At 45.0% G+C, this 20,240-nt stretch overlaps 1 protein-coding gene across 2 annotated transcripts in view; it reads left to right on the top strand.

Annotated features, from left to right (window-relative positions):
- Positions 1-20,240, top strand: part of CERS5 (ceramide synthase 5) — a 196,612-nt gene that overhangs the window by 129,425 nt on the left and 46,947 nt on the right. For both annotated transcript variants that reach the window (XM_082248348.1, XM_082248349.1), the window contains exon 8: positions 12,184-12,290. In XM_082248348.1, coding sequence (XP_082104474.1) covers positions 12,184-12,290 — 107 coding nt within the window. The remainder of the gene's footprint in view (positions 1-12,183; positions 12,291-20,240) is intronic.

Raw genomic sequence — 20,240 nt, 5'->3', positions numbered from 1 at the left:
GGTAAAGCGGTTAATGAGTTGCTGAAGAAAATTATGGAGTTGCATATAACGAAAATGTTCCCGCAAAGGTATATCGTGCGAGGAGCGGAGGGCCCCAAAAGGAAGTATCCTCGTGGGGGTAAATAACGAGTGGACATCCACAAAGCCATGGTCAGTCCACCATGAAAACACGCGTGGATTAGCTAGACCAGGTGGAAACATAGGGCAAGGGAAGAGATGCAGTAAAGGTAATCTCTCTCTTTGCTGATAGGTACTCTGAGCCTTGAGGGGATACTTTAGTGTGTGGCCAAAAGATCGCTTTTGTACTGCAAGGTTTTCCTTTCTGTGTGGAGCCTTAGGGTTACACTGACCCCCTAATGGAGGTGGCAGGTCCCTCCGACCCCAGCTTCCCATGGTTGCACTGACGGCAGTCCTGCAGTCCTTAGTGTCCTGGGTGGAAGTGGTGTGTGGGCAAAGGCCCAGGAGTAAGCGTCCCCCGCCTTCAGTTGGTCTCATCTGATTCTGAGCCGGATGCCACCGTGGACGCGGCCCATCCAGGGGGACTTATTATCACACCCCCTGATCAATAGTGAGGATGATTCCTCTATGGTCGCAGCAGCGAATGAAAAGCCGCTGGTATACGCACTTACTACTGCAGTGCTTAAGACTTTAAAGATGGAGGATGCGGCTGATGTAGCCAGGGAATGTGGCTGTGTCGTTTGGTACACAAAGGTGTTTCCTTATATGCCCTATTTTGACAGGTTTTCTGTAAAGAATGGGAACAACCAAAATTACCCTTTGTGGTCCCCAAATGTTTTGCTGTACGTTATCCTTTTGAGGAGTCTCTTTTAAGAAGTGGACTAGTCCACCAGTGGTGGACCCTCCTGTTTCCAGGTTGAATAAATCAATAATGATCCCAGTAGAGAAATCACCATCCTTTAAGGACCCAGCTCACAAGTAGGCGGAGGCTGTGGCACGCAGTATGTTTACTATGGCTGGTTCGGCATTGCGGCCAGTCTTTGCCTCATCCCTGGTGTCTCAGACCCAAACTAAATGGGCCAAGCTTTTGCACCAGGGCCTGGGGGGTGAACAGGTCCCCGCTGCTTATGTTGATTTAGCAGACCAGTTGGTCCATGGGCTGCAGTTTATTTGTGATGCAGGTTTGGATACAGCTCCTGTGCTGTCCAGACTATCTGTTTTAGCGGTGGTTTTTAGGCACGTGCTGTGGCTTAAGGATTGGTCCGCAGACCAAGCCTCTAAAAAAGCTTTAGTTAATCTGCCCTTTCACGGCGATCGCTTGTTTGGGGCTACCCTGGATGACCTCATTAGGGGTATTACAGGGGGTGGCAGAGTACCTTCCTGCCACAGTCAAGGAAAGGGAAGGAGCCTAGCCGCAGAAGGGGTCCCTCCTTCTCATCCCATAGAAAATTATTTCGTGCTTCTGGGACAGAGAATAAGGGAAATAGATCTTTTAAATCTTCCCCAGGAGGTTCCAGCAACCTTGCTCTGGTAAGCCTAGAGCTAGCTTCCCCGGACCAGCAGACAAGATTTCTTCAGCATGCAGGTCTGCCCTCACCCATTATTGGGGTGGGAGGACTTATTTGGGGAGCGTCAAGGAGATCTGCAAAATGTTTCTTTTGGGGTTACCCACAAAGGGGGACAAAGCTTGTCCTTGTTAGGTCCTGAGTCTACTTGTGCGCATTTAATTCCTGCAAAGGTTCAGGTGATGTCTGAACTACCTAAGGTCCCCCCTATCCCTGTACAGGAAATGTATTTACTTAGATTCTATTTCTGACCAGAGTGGTCCTTCCTCTGTACAAACTTCAGGAACCACAGGCCGTGTTTCACCGCCTGCTGTCACACAGATAGTTCTGGCTCCTATTTTGCATGCAGTTTCTGAATCAGGGCATATCTACCTTCAAAACAGTTATGTTTGCACAGTCTTACAGGCAGCTCCTTTTAGCAGGTTTGGCTCCACAGGAGGAGGATACCGAAGTTTGTGATGAGGTCCTCTGACAGGTGCCACAGGCATCCAAGGGCCACGTTAAGGCCAGCATCATCCTCTGCTAAGGCTTCCTCCGCAGTTCCTGCGAGGAATCAAGAGCGAGGATCTTCCAATCATCCTGGTGGCTGTAAATCTCCCTTGGGTACTTCGTCTCAGAAGACCAGTCGTCCCAAGGACTGATCTTACATCCTGCTTTACAGTCGCTGGTTTTAATGGCTTAGCTATTGAGAGCCAGGTACTGAGGGATAGAGGTCTGTCTGGATCAGTGATCCCTACTAATGGTGAAGGCGAGGAAGTCATCTTCCAGCAAGACATACCATCGTACGTGGAAAGCGTACTTTTTTGGTGTGAGTCTATTGGCGCTCATCCTCGATCCTTTTCTGTGACTTGGATCTTAACCTTTCTTCAACAGGGTGTTGATCAGAGGTTGGCCTTAAATACCATCAAGGGCTTGGTGTCTGCCGTGGCAATCTTCTTTCAGCGACCCCTAGCCACACACTTTAGTTCTTACCTTCATTCAGGGGGTTCGAGATGTGGCTCTACCTGTACAGTCTCTTTTGCTGCCATGGGATTTAAATGTAGTACTTTTGGCTCTCCAGAAACCTCCGTTTGAGAATGTTTGGGAGATTCCCTTACGTTACCGTCTAAGGTGACATTCTTGATGGCTATTGCCTCGGCCTGTAGGGTATCGGAATCGGCGGCATTATCCTGTTGCGGTCCCTGTTTAGTGGTCCATAGGGATAAAGTGGTTCTTCGTCCCTGTCCATTGCTGCCCAAAGTTGTCTCCGACTTCCATTTGAATGAGGACATTGTGTTGCCTGCATTGTGTCCCAAGCCAGCTCATCCCAAGGAAGTTGCTTTGCATACCTTGGATGTGGTTTGTGCGATTTGGGTGCATATAGCAGCTACTGAGTCTTTTCGGAGGTCAGACCCGCTTTTTGTGGGTTCGGACGAACCAAGAAAAGGGCTGGCTGCTTCTTCGACTACAATCTCCAGATGGATCAGGCAGGCGGTGACTCAGGCATATTCCTATTAAAGATCAGGTTCCACCTTTCCCTGTCACGGCACATTCTACTCGGGTGCTGAGTGCTTCTTGGGCCTTCCGTCATCAGGCTTCAATATTGAAAGTTTGGAAGGCGGCCACTTGGTCGTTCGTGCATACCTTCACAAAATTCTGTTGGCTAGATACTTTGGCATCTGTGGATGCTTTTTTTGGCCGCAAAGTTTTGCAGGCTGCTTTTTAAGAGGGGCTGTTTCCTCTTGAGGGGTGGTTTTTTTTTTTTTTTTCTTTAAACTTTTATTTTTCGGACTGGGCTCCTGTGTCCTGGTTAAGGGCTCTTCTGTTTAACCTTGGGTTATTTTCCCCATCCCTCATTTTGCTTTTTGCACTGCTTTTGGACGTCCCACTAGTTATGATTTATGGAGCATTGTGTCCGTTGATGAATGAAAGAGAAAATGGGATTTTTGTACGAAAATCCATTTCTCTGAGTTCGACAGACACAGCACCCATCCCTTTATGGAGTTCTGATATTCTAATACTGCTTGCTACTAAACTGATTACCTAGATCAGAGAGGGGGGTTATATACAAGCTGAGGATGGCCCATGGGCATAGCCAGGTGTTTTTTGTTCTGCCTAGTCCTACTCCTGGAGGAGGCAATATAAGCCACTAGTTATGATTTATGGAGCGCTGTCTGTTGATGAACTCCGAGAAATAGAATTTACGGTAAGTACAAAAATCCCATTATCCTGAATGTGATTCTTCCACACTTAGGAGAGGGAGGTTGAACTTCCCCCTAACCACAGCAGCTTCTAAAACTCTTTTAAAAGCCTATATGTACATGGAGACAGGTTTTTATGAAGCTGAGTTTAGGAGCTTTGGCAAATAACACCAAAAGCCCATAAACTCAAGTTTAGAAGTTATAGTGTACACGATCCCTAATGTTTAAAGTGCCTATGAAGACACACTGAGCTTTGGAGCATGGTTCCTCTGCCTCCAGGGCAAAATAACCTAGGCGTACATCTTTTTCTGTGAGCAAAATAATATTGGTATTACCACATATAGTTATGAAGTGGTCATGCTCATATCAAAGTTGGCTCGTGCCCACTTTCAAAGTGCAAGGTGACCCCACATGGATTTGCACTCACCATTAGAATTTGACCCTCTTATGGATAGGTCACATCACACTTTCTTGGGACAAGACCCCAAATATATTTTTGCACCACACCAGTCAGGTATATCGGAGTATGATTCCACCCCAGGTTGTGAAACGCCACTCTAAAAAATATTACAGAGACCTATTCATTGTGCAAGGCTGTTAACTTTATTCGATTTAAAACACACTTTGTTAAACTCACATTCATTAGTGCCTGTGGACCGGCATCGGGTACATTTGGCATGTGTGGAAGATGGCCGCCGCTACCCAACCTGGAAGCCGCTTGCACATCCGAGACAAGATGTGACATCACTAGGAAATAAAGTATCGACTTGGGAACGCGTTTTATATGGGATTGGGCATCTGAAGACACCTGTCCAGTATTTTTGAGTATCTTCTAAGATCCATATAGGGGTCTTGTGACCTATCTAGAAATAGAAAGTCCAATTCTTATGGTAAGTGCAAATCCATGTGGGGTCACTGAAAGTGGGTTTGCATCCTCTTTGATCATAGGAGCATGAGCACTTGATCACTACATGTGGGAACAATACCAATAATAATTTGCTGTGAGACTTTTATGATTTTCAATGGACTTTACCTACAGTGCATTCAGAAAGTATTTACAGCGCTTCACTTTTTCCACCTTTTGTTATTTACAGCCTTATTCCAAAATCGATTGTATAATTGTGAGGAAAATAATGTATTTAAACAATACCCTATAATGACAATGTGAAAGAAGTTTGTTTTGAAATTGAAATTTATTAAAAAGAAAAAAAATTCTCATGTTCATAAGTATTCACAGCCTTTGCCATAACATGACACTCAATATTGAGCTCAGGTGCATCCTGTTTACACTGATCACCCTTGAGATGTTTCTACAACTTGATTGGAGTCCACCTGTGGTAATTTGTTGATTGGACATAATTTGAAAAGACACAAACCTGTCTATATGAGGTCCCACAGTTAACAGTGCATGTCAGAGCACAAACCAAGCCATTAAGTCCAAGGAATTGCCTGTAGGCCTTCGAGATAGGATTGTATTGAGGCACAGATCTGGGGAAGGGTACAGAAACATTTCTGCAGCATTGAAGGTCCCAGTGAGCACAGTGGCTTCCATCAGTAAGTGGAAGAAGTTTGGAACCACCGGGAGACTTCCTAGAGCGGGCCACTCTGACAAAGCTCCGCATTTCTCTGTGGAGAGAGGAAAATCTTCCATAAGAATTACCATCTCTGCAGCACTCCACCAATCAGGCCTGTATGGCACATGACAGCCTGCCTAGAAGACACCTGAAGGACTCTCAGACCACGAGAAACAAAATTCTCTGGTCTAATGAAACGAAAATTTAACTTTGGCCTGAATGGCAAGCGCCATGTTTGGAGAAAACCAGGCACCGCTTATCACCTGGCCAATATCCTCCCTACAGTAAAGCATGGTGGTGGCAGCATCCTGCTGTGGAGATATTTTTCAGAGGCAGGAGCTGGGAGACTAGTCAGGATTGAGGGGGAAAATTAATAAGGCAATGTACAGAGACATCCTTGATGAAAACCTGCTCCAGAGCGCTCTAGACTGTGGCGAAGGTTCGTCTTCCAACAGGACAACGACCCTAAGCACACAGCCAAGATAACAAAGGAGTGGCTACAGGAAAACTCTGTGAATGTCCTTAATTTATTCATAAATGATCTAGAGGAGGGGATATCGAGTAAAATCTCAGTATTTGCGGATGATACTAAACTAAGCATGCCAATATCTTCTGGGTAGGATGTGGAAACCTTACAAGCGGACCTGAACAAAATTATGGGGTGGGCAACTACATGGCAGATGAGGTTTAATGTTGAAAAATGTAAAGTAATGCACCTGGGTGCCAGAAACCAGAAAGCAAGCTACTCATTAAGGGGGGAACCTCTGGGTGAGTCTAGGAAGGAAAAGGACCTGGGGGTACTGGTAGACAACAGGCTTGGCAGTGGCATGCAATGCCAAGCCGCTGCAAGCAAAGCCAACAGAATACTGGGATGTATAAAAAAAGGGGATTCACTCCAGAAATAAAGAGATTATTCTCCCACTCTACAAAATTCTGGTCCGGCCACATCTGGAGTATGCTGTCCAGTTCTGGGCACCGGTCCTCAGGAAGGATATGCTGGAACTGAAGAAAGTCCAGAGAAGGGCAACAAAAATAGTTTGGGGAATGGAGGACATCAGCTATGAGGAAAGACTACAAGAACTGAACTTATTCTCTCTGGAGAAGAGACGATTGAGGGGGGATATATCAATGTACAAATATTGTACTGGCAACCCTAGCATATGGAAAAACCTATTCAGTGAAAGGATATACAATAAGACATGTGGCCACTCACTAAAACTAGAGGAAAGGCGGTTTAACCTTAAAACACGCAGGGGGTTCTTCACTGTCAGAGCAGTAAGGATGTGGAATTCTCTTCCGCAAACAGTCGTATCAGCAGGGAGCATCGATAGTTTCAAAAAACTGTTAGATGGGCACCTTAGAGACCACAACATACAGGCGTATACAATGTACGGTTAACAGCAAACACACACTCACATCATAGGTTGAACTGGATGGGCTGATGTCTTTTTTCAACCTCACTAACTATGTAACTAGGAGTTGCCCAGACTTGAACCTGATTAAACATCTCTGGAGAGATTTGTAAATGGCTGTGCGCCGACGCTCCCCATCCAACCTGATGGAGCTTGAGAGGTCCAGAAAAGTAGAATGGGAGAAAAAAATAGGTGTGCCAACCTTGTAGCATCATACTCAAAAAGACCTGAGGCTGTAATTGGTGCCAAAGGCGCTTCAACAAAGTATTACACAAAGGCTGTGAATAGTTATGTACATGTGTTTTTGTGGAAAAAGTGAAGCGCTGTGAATACTTTCCAGGTGCACTGTATTTTGTCTATAACCGCAGGAGCATTTAATCACGGTTTCTTTATTGGGATTTTTTTGGCACGGCGTGGTTTTTATTTACTTCACTAACAGCTGCAGTGGCTGTCAGTGCTATTTAAACTGTAGCTAAGGCTACATACAGCATTCAGCACTGTGGTCTGGCAGTGAGGAGAAAACATCCAGTGCCACTCCCAAAACAAAATATTCTGGCTGAGCGCTGCTCAGCCATTCAGAGAAAGCTTTGTATTCTTTGTATACGAAGCTTCCTCTGATTGGCTAAGGCGGAGAGTCAGGCAGATGACGTCATGAACTTACCTAGTCAGTTTTTTTGCTACATAAATAGTTTGTTTTGACCAAACAAACTAAAGTTAAATGAAATGTGGAGATCAGCTTTAAGGGTCGGTTTACACCAAAACACAGTGCGATAAAAGTGCAATGCCTGTGCGATCTGCATGCAGGTGCTAATGTATTGCACCGCTAATGCAGATCACAAACACTGTGCATTTTGTGGGCACCAAATCGCTTGCTACCACCATGGAGTTAATTTTGAAAAATGAATGCTTGCACTACTTTTTCCACAGTTCAGTGTGCTTTACACCTATTAAAATAAATGGGATGTCAAAACTCACTTCACAGGAAGGCAACGTGAATGTCGCGTTCTGATGTGAAGTGGGCCAAAATCACTGACCAGTCAGGCAATCGAACAGACAAGATGTGAAATTGTGTTTTTCTCTTTCGTTCATTGACAGACACCGCTCCATATCTACTTGACCCTTGGTTATGCTGCCCCCTACAGGAGTAGGACACTAGGCGGGAAAAAGTTTGACTATGCCTATAGGGCAGTACCAGGAGGTATAATCCCACTTCCTGCTATAGGTGTTCAGTTTTTTTCTGCTTAGTCAGGAGTAAGGACCTAGTTCCTTGCTAGGATCTCTGGTCCTGGCATTTTTTCCTTTTTTAAACTTAATTTTTTCTTTTTATTATTTTCTGTTCCATTGAAAACTACAATCAACTGCCAGACTGGGCGATTCACTGGATATCCTAGATCTTTACAGTCTTCCCAGTCTGGCCAGCGAGCGCGAACCAACCTTAGCTCCACACTAGGTTGGCCGCGACATAGCCCCACTGGACGGGGGCTGCCCAGCAAGTTTAACGCCTCTCAAGGACGCATATCCCTAGTCCGGGCCTGTTTTACAGCGTGCCTCTGGACGACCACAGCACCCCCATTCCAAGATGGTGCAGTGGTCTGCCTGGAGTGGTGCCCACCCGGTTCCATGGTGTGGTAAGTATTGTCCCCCCTCTCCCTTGGTGGTCTTTCGGGGTGGACATGGGCCCCTCTCTTGGATGGTCGGACCCCCGGTTCCCCTCCATCCCCCCAGCCCCTCTAAACAGTCATGGTGGGTCTTTTGGCCCCCAATTCTGGAGGAGTCTCCGGTTTTTAAAAGATCCTTTTGGAAGGAGAGCCAAGACTTTGGTCCGCCACATGTTTACTGTGGCTAGTTTGGTCCCTAGTCCAGTGTTCACCATAGCTTTTGTGTCCCTGACTGTCTCGAGTGGGCTACGCTCTTGCAGGTTCTGGAGGGGGAACATCTTCTACCTGCCTTTGCAGAGCTGGCGGATTATTTGGTCCAGGGGTTGCAGTTCGTCTGTAATGCCTCTCTAGATGTGGCTGCCTTAGTCTCTGGGTGGGCTGTCCGTGACGGCAATAATCCTTCGGCGCATGATATGGCGAATTTCCTGGTCTGCGGACCAGACTTTCCATAGGGCCTATGTGGGGTAAAGCCTGTTTGGAGCCTCCTTGGAAGGACCTCCTCTGGAGGTTCCATGAGGACCTGGTCTGGTATGCCGAGAGTGGGTCCTTGCAGACAAGCCTCCTTCTGCCTGAAGGGGCGCCATCACCCGTATTTGGGGTGGGGGAGGATGTCTTTGCTTCCTCCTGGACCGGCAGACCTCCCTGATTCAAGACAAGTGGGTCCACGAGCTAATTCGAACCGGCTACAAGATCAAGCTTTTGGTCTTCTCCTCCAGAGAGGTTCTTTTCTCCCAACCTGCGTTTATCCCCAGACCGCCTGCGAGGTCTCTTCGGGAGGTTCAAAACTTGACACTACAAAGTGTGGTTCTTCCGTTCTCAGAATCAAAACTTTTGTTTCATGGGTTTTATTCAAACGTGTTTGCAGGTCCCAGGAAGGAAAGCGAGCTACGTCCCAATCTTGGACTTCAAGCTCTGAACAACTTTGTTGCGGGTACAGATGTTTTGAATGGAGTCACTTCGTACTGTAGTGATATCCCTATATCAGGGGGATCTTCTGGCCTCTCTCGATATTAAGGACGCTTAACTTCATATTCCGATATGTCAGTCATTCGTGCTTCCTCCGCTTGCCGTTGGCAAGGAGCATTATTAAGAGGTCTCATCTCAGCCCCTCGGGTTTTCACAAGTGTTGGCCCAGGTGTTGGCATTGTTGCACCAGTGGGGGATTGTGGTACTGGAGTACCTGGATAATCTTCTGTGAGCAGTCTCCAACTGCTCTGACGGACAACCTGGGAGATTACTGTGCGGACTCTGATTGGAAATTAAATTTCCAGGTATTGGTTCTGGTTCCGTCCACTTAGTTGGACTATCTGGGTCTTTTCTGGACTCGGCATCAGCCAGGGTGTTCCTCCCATGGGATGAGTTCCAAAATCTGTCCACACAAGACCTCTGCAAACAGATTCTTGTCATGTGAGGGTCCCTGGTTCAGTGGCTTCACTCTCCAGCGCTTCGACATAGTAAATCTTCCTTCCTGTACTGGACGGTGGTCACCACAGATGTCAGCCTGTTCGAGTGGGGTGGCGATTTTTGGCACGGATTGTGCTCAGGAGTCTGGACTCTGAAAGAATCCAGACTACCAATCGATATACTGGACATTTCCTCTGCAGGTGTTTTAATTAGTTGTGTCTCCGGTGGGGAACTCCCGAGTTGGTTCTGTTGGCCTCTCGTCTCTACAGAAAGGTGCATGGGTTTGTGGCACGATCCTGGGATCCTCTGGCGGACACCACAGACGCACTGGTGGCTCTTTTGGGGCCGGTATTGTCTGATATACGTCTTTCCTCTTCTAGAACTTCTGCCAAGACTTGCGTAGGCTCGAAGCAGAAGGGATTACAGCCATCCTAGTGGCTCCAGACTAGCCTCGCTGGTCTTGGTACGCAGATCTGATACGGTTGGTCGTCGATGCTCCTTGGAGATTTCCTCTTAGAAGAGATCTGTTGGCTCAAGGGCAAATCCTCCATCTTGATTTACAGTCACTGGCTTTTAAAGGCTTGGCTGTCGGAAGCCAGGTGCTAAAGGTCAGTGAATCAGTGACTCCCACGCTGCTGCAAGCTAGTAAATCTACTTCTAGGTAGATCTACCATCGGGTTTGAAGAGCGTACTTTGGAATGTGAATCTCTTGGGGTTCACCCTCGCTCCTTTTTGGCGACTCTGAGTTTGGCTACCTCCAACGAGGTGTTTAGCAGCATCTGGCCTCGGGTACCATCAAGGGCCAGGTTCGGCCTTGGTAATATGCTTTCATCATCCTTTTGCTACGCTTCTGTGGTTCAAACCTTTGTTCAGGGGGTTCATCAATTGGCTCCCCCAGTGCAGTCTCCATTGTCCTCGTGGGATCCCAACTTGGTGCTGTTGGTTCTTCAGTAACCCCCATTGGAACATATTCGCAAGATTCCTCTTTTTACATTTTCCCAGAAGGTAGCCTTCTTGGTGGCCTTTTCTGCACGGAGGGTGTTTGAGCTGGCGGCTTGTCTTGTGGTTCATGGAGATAAAGTGGTTCTTCGTCCCTGCCAGTCGTTCCTCCCTAAGGTCGTCTCTGATTTCCATTTAAATAAAGACATTGTGTTGCCTTTCTTGTGTCCTAAGCCTAAGCACCCTAAAGAGATTGCCTTGCATTCTTTGGATGTGGTTTGGGCAATCAGGGTGTACCTGGCGGCGACTGAGTCGTTCCTTGTATCGGATTCCCTGTTTGTCATTACGGATGAACCCCGTAAGGGGCTGGCTGCGTCTGCTGCGACCATTTCCAGATGGATCAGGCAGATGGTGGTGCAGGCCTATTCCATCAAGGGTCAGGATCCTTCTTTCCCTTTTTTAAGGTGCATTCTACCAGGGCGCTTAGTGCCTCTTGGGCCTTCCGTCATCCGGCGTCAGTGGTGCAGTGTTGCAAGACGGCAACCTGGTCATCCGTGCACACTTTCACAAAATTTTATAAGGTAGATGTGTTGGCATCTGTGGATTCTTCCTTTTGGCCACAAGGTTTTGCAAGCCGCTGTTGGAGAGAATTAGTCCTCTTTGAGGGTGTATTTTATTTTTTTATTTATTTTTTTGTCAGATGAGCTTCTGTTTTACCTGGTTTGCTATGTTTAGCCTTTGGGAAATATGTTTATTGCTGTGTTCTTCCCACCCCTTATGTTTATACTGCTTTGGGATGTCCCAATGGTAAAAAAAAATTTGGAGCTGTGTCCGTCAATGAACGAAGGAGAACTGGATATTTTGTCTTAGTGTCCATTGACGGACACAGAACCAGCCCCTCTAATGAGTTGGGTTATATGTTCTTCTGACGCTGCTTGTTACAAAACTGAAGACCCATAGCAGGAATTGGGAGTATACCTCCTGGGACTGCCCTATAGCCGTAGTCAAACTTTTTTTTACGCCTAGTGTCCTACTCCTGTAGGGGACAGCATATCAATGGTCAAGAAGATATGGAGCTGTGTCCATCCAATGAACATCCGAGAAAAGGTTTTTATGGTAAGGCAAAAATCCATTTTTTTTTTTTTTTAAAGCGATTCGTTTCTTACATGCAGATTTTTGGTGAACCTGATTGATGGCGGTTGACCTATAACACTGGTGGTTGATATTTAATGCTTCTTTGTGGGTTTTTCAAGCTGTAAATCTAAAAAGAAGCAGGATCAATTGTTTTGCTGTTTTGATTTGCAGAGCAGTTTGCTGATATTTGGATGCATTTTTCACGCGTTGAGGTCCTCATGGTTGTCATACCTATCACAGTAAACTGAATGAAGAATGTCACTATGATATGCCCACCACATGCATGGTTTTCTTGTGGTTATATTGCTGTTTCCTTTATGTATTCTCTAACTTATTGGTACTCTTCTTTTCTCTTAAAGGCAGCAAAAATGACAAATTATGCAAAGTACCAGAGGTTGTGTGACACTTTGTTTATGTTGTTTGGGCTGGTGTTTGTCATCACGCGTCTTGTCATTTTTCCAACATGGTAAGAGCTGTATACATTCTCTTTATTTTGCCATTAGTGTAATATTTTGCCATTAGTGTAATATATGCAACGCTAGCCCTCATGTTCTTGATTATCCAGAATCCTCCTCAGATCCAACAATCTTAAGTCATCCTTATTAATATGAGAATCCCATTGTAGACAAGCTTGGGGCTGCTTTTTGCCAATAGTGTAGCATTTTATATATTTTTTCATACAACTCTATTGATTGCCTCGCTGTGATGTCAAATACAACTTTTTAAAATCCACCAAGCCTTTACTAACCTACTTGTGACAGGGTCCAACATTTTTATACATCCAATCCTTTGTTGTCCTTAAAACACCATAGGATTTAAACTGTTTTTGTATTCCATAATTTCTTATGGCAATTATGTGTGCTTTAACCACCTCAATACAGTACTTACCATTTTACCCCCTTCTTGCCCAGGCCAATTTTCAGCTTTCAGTGTTGTCGCACTTTGAATGACAGTTGCGCGGTCATGCAAAACTTCACCCAAATGAATTCTTTAATTATTTTTTCACACACACAGAGCTTTCTTTTGACAGTATTTAATCACTGCTGGATTTTTTACTTTTTGCTTAAAAAAAACTAAAGACCAAAAATTTTGAGAATTTTTTTTAGGTTGTCAAAACATTTTGTAAATTTTCTCCTTTACAAATATGTGCTGATGAGGCTGCACTGATGGGGTGGCACTGATGAGGAGGCACTAATATGCAGCACTGATAGGTGCCACTTATGTGCAATGATAGGTGGCACTGAAAGGCAGCACAGACTGGCGTCACTGATGGGCACAGTTAGGGCTGTATTGTAATCGAGGCACTGATGATCAGTCCCCTGATTACCTTTACACATTTCAAATGTGAGGAGATGCTGCTGCTTGGCACTCCTCTCCTCACAATTTATCAGTTAGGCGAGGAGAGACGATAAATGGCATCTCCTTGTTTACATGTGATTGGCTGTGATTGGGCACAGCCGATAACATGGGTAAAGAGCCGTGGCTCTTTGCAGAGATTGGGGTTGTGCCGTGTTCCAGGTCATGATTGTGGCTAAACTGGCCGCCATCATATGATACAAGTTAGGATTTTTGGTAGAAGACACTTTGTTCTGGCCAAAAAAAAAAAAAAAAAAAAAGCTCTGCCCTTTCTCTTAGCAATTTTTGTGTGTGTGTGCATATAGTGCATGTGATCAAACTAAATGTACAGGTTCCGCTCAAGACTCCACCGACTGGTCCTCTTATGTAGCTACCACTTTGTGTGCAGACAAGGACAGAGCTTGTCCCAGCTCTAGACCTGTAATGGGAAAAGTGAAGTCCGAAAGTTGCAAAACCCCATAAGGTGTATGACTGCCTCAGCCCGGGCTCCAACCAGGCCACATCAACCGTCATACATCAGAATTTGTCACTGTACAAATCATTAGTAAGACCTCATCTGGAATATGCAGTTCAGTTTCGGGCACAAATTCTAAAAAAAGGCTATTGGGGAACTGGAGAAAGTGCAGAGAAGAGCAACCAAACTGATAAGAGGCATGGAGGAGTTCAGCTATGAGGAAAGATTAGAGGAACTGAATTTAATTCTCTTGAGAAGAGGAAACTAAGGGGGGTGGGGTATGATCAATATGTACAAATACATAAGGGGTCCATATAGTGAATTTGATGTTGAGTTATTCACTTTAAGGTCATCACAGAGGACAAGAGGGTACTCTTTACGTCTAGAGGAAAAGAGATTTAATCTCCAAATATGGAAAGGTTTCTTCATATTAAGAGCTGTGCAAATGTGGAATAGACTTCTGTCTAGCTCAGTTTGCTTACAAAAAGGCCTGGATTATTTCCTAAATGTACAGCCCTGGCCAAAAGTTTTGAAAATTACACAGATCTTAATTTTCACAAAATCTTTTGCCCTTGTTTTTATTATGGCAATTTGCGTATACTCCAGAATGTTATCAAGAGTGATCAGATGAATTGCAAAGTCCCTCTTTGCCATGCAAATAAACGTAATCCCACCAAAAGAAAAATTTCTACTGCATTTCACCCCTGCCACAAAAGGACCAAGCGGACATCAGATCAGTGATTCTCTCGTTAACACAGGTGTCAGTGTTGACGAGGACAAGGCTGGAAATCACTCTGTATGGCTGATTGTTAGAATAACAGACTTGAAGCTTGAAAAGGAGGGTGGTGCATGAAATCATTGTTCTTCCTTTGTTAACCATGGTTACCTGCAAGGAAACACATGCAGTCATTGCTTTGCACAAAAAGGGATTCACAGGCGAGGATATTGCTGCTACTAAGATTTCACCTAAATCGTCCATTTATCGGATCATCAAGAACTTCAAGGAGGGAGGTCCAATTGTTGTGAAGAAGGCTTCAGGGAGCCCACGAAAGTCCAACAAGCGCCAGGACTGTCTCCTACAGTTTATTAAGCTGCGGGATCGGGGCACCACCAGTGCAGAGCTTTCTCATGACTGGCAGCAGGCAGGTGTGAGTGTATCTGTACGCAAAGTGAGGAGAAGACTTTTGAAGGATGGCAGCAAAGAAATCCTAAGAAAAACATCAGGGACAGACTGATATTCTGAAAAAGGTACAGGGATTGGACTGCTGAGGACTGATGAAAAGTCTGTTTCTCTGATGAATCCCTTTTCCGATTGTTTGGAGCATCCAGAAAAAAACCTTCTGGCAATTTCCATATACTCCAGAAGGTTATCAAGAATGATCGGATGGTTTGCAAAGTCCCGCTTTGCCATGCAGGGGAAGACTTTTGGAGGATGGCAGCAAAGAAGTCCTAAGAAAAAAAATCAGGGACAGACTGGATATTCTGCAAAAGGTACAGGGATTGGACTGCTGAGGACTGAGGAAAAGTCGGTTTCTCTGATGACTCTCCTTTTCGATTGTTTGGGGCATCCGGAAAAAAACCTTGTCCAGAGAAGAAAAGGTGAGCGCTACCATCCGTCCTGTGTCATGCCAACAGTAAAGCATCTTGAGACCATTTGTGTATGGGGTTGCTTCTCACCTAAGGGAATGGGCTCACAGCCATGAATAAAGAATGGTACAAAAACATCCTCTGAGAGCAGCTTCTCCCAACCATCCAAGAACAGTTTGGTGATGAACAATGCCTTTTCCAGCATGACGGAGCACCTTGCTATAAGGCAAGTGTTAACTAAGTGACTTGGGGAACAAGAATCTAAATTTTGGATCCATGGCCAGGAAACTCTTCAGACCCTAATCCCATTGAGAACTTGTGCTCAAACCTCAATAGGCAGGCGAACAAAAAACTACTACAAATTCTGACTAACTCTAAGCATTGATTATGCAAGAATGGGCTGGCATCAAAATGTGGCCCAGGAGTGGATTGACGGCATGCCAGGGAGAATTACACAGGTCTTGAAAAAGATTGACTATTTGCATAAACTTCATGTCATTGTCAAAAGCCTTTGACACTTCTGAAATGCTTGTTGTTATACTTCAGTATACCATAGTAACATCTGACAAAAACATCTAAAAAAACACTGAAGCAGAAGACTTTGTGAAAATGATTTGTGTCATTCTTAAAACCTTTCAGCCACGACTGTACATAATATAACTGGACACTAACATTTATAGGTAAGGCTTATCCAAGGAATATCCGATTTGCCTCTTGGGGGATCAGAAAGGAATTGCCCCCCCCCCCCCCTCTGGATCAACTGTGGGTATAGGATTGTGTATATAAGATTCCCCCCCCCCCCCTTCAATGGTTGGCTAGATGGAATTTTTTTTTTTTTTTTAACAACCAGACTATGCAACTATGTGTAACCATCTTATGGGGTTTTGCCCAGATGTGCAGCTTCCAGGAGTTTTCTTTTACATTATATAGTGCATGTGACACATGTGCAGCGCAGTGTACACAGTGCAGAGCATAGCAGTTATTGGTAATGCAAACCTATCAGTACTAAATGATGGGTACTGTAAATATCTCCTAAACATGTACCGTTTAGGAGATATTACCTTACACGCAGCCAGTGACGTCACTGGCGCATGCGCTCTGAAGGAACGGCCGCTCGCGCCGTTCCTTCAGAGCCCCGTGCCGTGACCGTCGGCTCCCGCGTGAGTGACGTCACCGCGGCTCTGGCCAATCAGTTGGCCGGATGCTGCGATCCCGGAAGACGGGCGACTGGACATGTCGCCCGTCATAGAGGTAAGCGGGCGGCACGGCAGGGGCTCGTTCTAAGGTAAGTATTTCATAATGAGCTAGTATGCGATGCATACTAGCTCGTTATGTGTTTCTCTTTCAGGGTGAAGAAAAAAAAAAATATGCGGGTTTACAACCTCTTTAAGTCCTTTTGCACACTGTACTGTTTTACACATCACCTTTTCTGTACATATGTACATTTGAGGTGTTTGTGTTGCGCATATTTACGTAAGCATACAATACATTCCATAGGCAGTCTTAGACTCCATTCACACTATTACGACTTGTCAGGCGACTTGGTCAACCTGACAAGTCGTGCACCGTCGCTCCCACTGTGTAGTTCAGGAGCCGTTCTTATAGGAGCGGCACAAGTCGCTCCGACTTAGAAAAAGGGTCCAGTACTATTTCGGGGCGACCTGGAGGCGACTTGCATTGACTTTCATTATGTGAAGTCTGTGCAAGTCGTGCTGCACGCGACTTCACAGGTCGCTCCCTAAGTCGGAGTGACCTAATGTGAACGGGGGCTTAGTTATTCAAAATATTTGTTTATATGCGAGTATCAGCACAAAATACTGACCTAGAAAGCTGATTTTTTTTTTTTTTTTTTTTTAACTTGTGAATACACAGCACATGTTTTTGTACCTTTTGTGTACAGGCACATTGTAAACAATAGGCTGTATTTTAGAGGAGTAAAAAAAAAAAAAAAACGTACTGAGCTTTTTCAAGCTGCAGTGTGCAAGAGGCCTAAATGTGATACTGTTGTAAAGCCAAGCAGACATAGGTTGCTAATTGGTTGTTGCGAATGCACCAGCACTTTAATGAGTGGCTGTTCACCTACTAGTGGAATGCTTAATACACGAATAGGTGGGTCTTCAAAGCCTTTGGTTTAATTGGTGGATAATATACACCCATCAGCTATAACATTATCACCACTGACAGGTAAAGTGAATAACAATGATTATCCTATTAAAATGGAATCTGAAAGTGGGTGGGATAGATTAGGCAGCAAGTGAACATGATGTCCCTGAAGTTGGTGTTGAAAGCAGAAAAACAATGGGCAAGCGTAAGGATTTGAGCGACTTTGACAAGGGCCAAATTGTGATAGCTATATGACTGGGTCAGAGTAATTCCAAAACGTGCAGCTCTTGTGGGTTGTTTCCAGTCTACAGTGGTCAGGACCGACCAAAAGTGGTCCAAGGAAGGAAAACTGGTGAGCCATCAACAGGGTCATGGGTGGCCAAGGCTCAGTGATGCACGTGGGAGCGACGGCTGGCCTTTGTAGTCTGATCCAATTGAAGGCTACTGTAGCTCAAATTGCTAAAGTTGAGAAGTATTGGATTTTTTTTTTTCTTTCCCCGAGAATCATACATTGGTGTATGCAGCATCAGTCCCCTGCCGGCTCTAAGACTGAGAACTAAGATATCAAACACCGCAGATCGCTCAGTTCTCAGAGCTCCCTGAGCAAAGAGCTGGTGACTGTCAGTTACTGCTGTCTGCTCTGGCCCTTCCGCTCACTGAAATGCTGGGCTGAGGAGGGGTAGCTCACTGGGCGGCTGAGCCGGATTGCCATGATCCTTCCCGAGCCTGGACCGGCTCTGTGATGTCAGCAGACAGTGGACATCAGACGAAAGAACTGCACTCCTGTGATCTATAGGAGGAATACAGCTGAATGAGGTTTGGCTGTACTTTAATGCTTCGCTGATACAAAACGAAGTAGGGTAATAAGTTTACAGTAGGCCCTCAATAAAATTAAGTGGTGGGCAACTACATGGAAAATTAGGTTAAATGTTGAAAAATGTAACATTACACTTGGGGGCTAAAAATATAAACTCGCATTACTCGCTGAGGGAGAACTTCTGGGGAAATCTAGGATAGAAAAGGATCTGGGAGTCCTAGTTGATCAGACTCAGCAATTGCATGCAGTGCCAAGGTGCAACAAGCAAAGCTAGCAGAGTATTACATGCATTAAAATGGTATTTGCTCAAGAGATAAGTCTACAATTCTACCGCTTTATAAAACTCTGGTCCAGCCACATCTTGAGTATGCTGTCCAGTTCTGGTCATCAGTCCTCAGGAGAGATGTGCTGAAACTGGAGAGTCCAGAGAAGGGCAAAAAAGCTAATAAGAGGGCTTGAGGACCTCAATTATGAGGAACGCCTACAAAATTAAACTTCCTTTCCCTGGAAAGGAGACTCTTAAGAGGAGATCGTATAGTCATATACAAAAATATCTATGGTGATTCTAGCATAGGAAGAAAACTATTCAGTCTAAGTTTGCTTAAAGTGGTTGTAAACCTCACATGCAATATAAATAAAGCACTTCCCTCTATAGTGTGTCCCTGTCTCAATTAAAAGTACTGTCATTTCTGTCTGCGACTTTGTTCCTCTATCATCAGCATGAATCACTTCTGACAATTTTTTCTGACACCAAGGAAAAAAAGGTGACCGGGGAGGGAGTTCCAGCTGATTGACCACCTAAGCTCTGTTCCTGTGTGCTGTGTGAAGGGGGGTGTGTTCCTTCCCTCCAATCAGCTCTCCTCACTGAGCTCTGCAGTGTGTAATTTAAACTCTCCACCCCCTTTTTGACAGCTCAGACAAGCTTTATAAATTCTGGACTTTGAACGTATGTAGATAAGAGGAAACTGCAGATACAGGCACAACTTATATAGGATTTGTCAAATTTCTGTGTATCACCTGAGGACAGTCACTTCACTGGGTATATGTAGGCGTTTACAACCACTTTAAGAGGACTTGTCCCAACTAAATGAAGTTGGACAAGAAGCAGTTTTACCCTTCAACTGCGTAAGGTAATGCCAAAGATGTAAGATGTCGAACTCTCTTCCACAGTTGGTGTCGGCATGTCAGGAGTGTCTACTATTAAAAAAAAATAAAAATTGGATGAACATCTTGGCAAACCGATCATACGGGAATATGGAAAATTATAGTAACTGTCTTACCAACTATGTAACTGGTTCCCATAGGTGTTGGAACACCCAGTACTTCACAGTTCGTGTATGAGGCTGCATAGTTAACTGGTCAAGGTGCCCATGCTGACCAGTGTCCACAGCCAAAAGCGCCTACAATGGGTACATGTGCATCAGAACTGGACCACGGAGCAATGGAAGGTGGCATGGTCCAATGAATCGTGTTCACTTACATGGCTCCAGGATGCACTATGGGAAGAAAGCAAGCCAGCAGACACTTAAAGGATCTACTATTGATGTCTTGGTGCTAGATACCACAGCATACCTTTTAGATGTCTAGTGGAGTCCATGCCTCAGCGGGTCAGGGCTGTTTTGGTAGCAAAAGGGGGGACCTACTGGATATTAGGTGGGTGGTCATAATGTTATGGTTGATCAGTGTACATTGCTCCTTTTTTACCTTTAGTATCATACATTCATTTGACATGCTTCTGGTATTGCTGATACAAGGGGTCCACAAGCACTGGGGTGCCAATGAAGATCCATTGTGTTTATTTGTTGCACATAATTCTGTTTGATATTAGTTGCATTTTATAAAAGGTCTTTCCTGATTGTACAGTAAGGGCCTAAGGCTTCTTTAAATCCTTACTACTGGGTTATATACAACTACCATCAGGTGACTGGATAGTGCCAAAAGGTCATGGAGATCTGCTCTCTACTTAGAGAAGCTTAGCTTCTTTTATGGACTTTTCTTTCTTCTCATGGATCTTTTCAATGGTGATTCTTCTGTGAAGACTTGAGTGCATGACAACCACTGCAGCTATCTGGATTGTCTGACTCCATGGCAGAGCCTTG

This window comes from Pelophylax lessonae (genome assembly GCF_965119305.1).
Source record: "Pelophylax lessonae genome assembly, chromosome: 2".
NCBI lineage: Eukaryota > Metazoa > Chordata > Amphibia > Anura > Ranidae > Pelophylax > Pelophylax lessonae.
The sequence above is the reverse complement of the archived record's forward strand: the minus strand, read 5'-3'. Positions and strand labels throughout refer to the sequence as shown.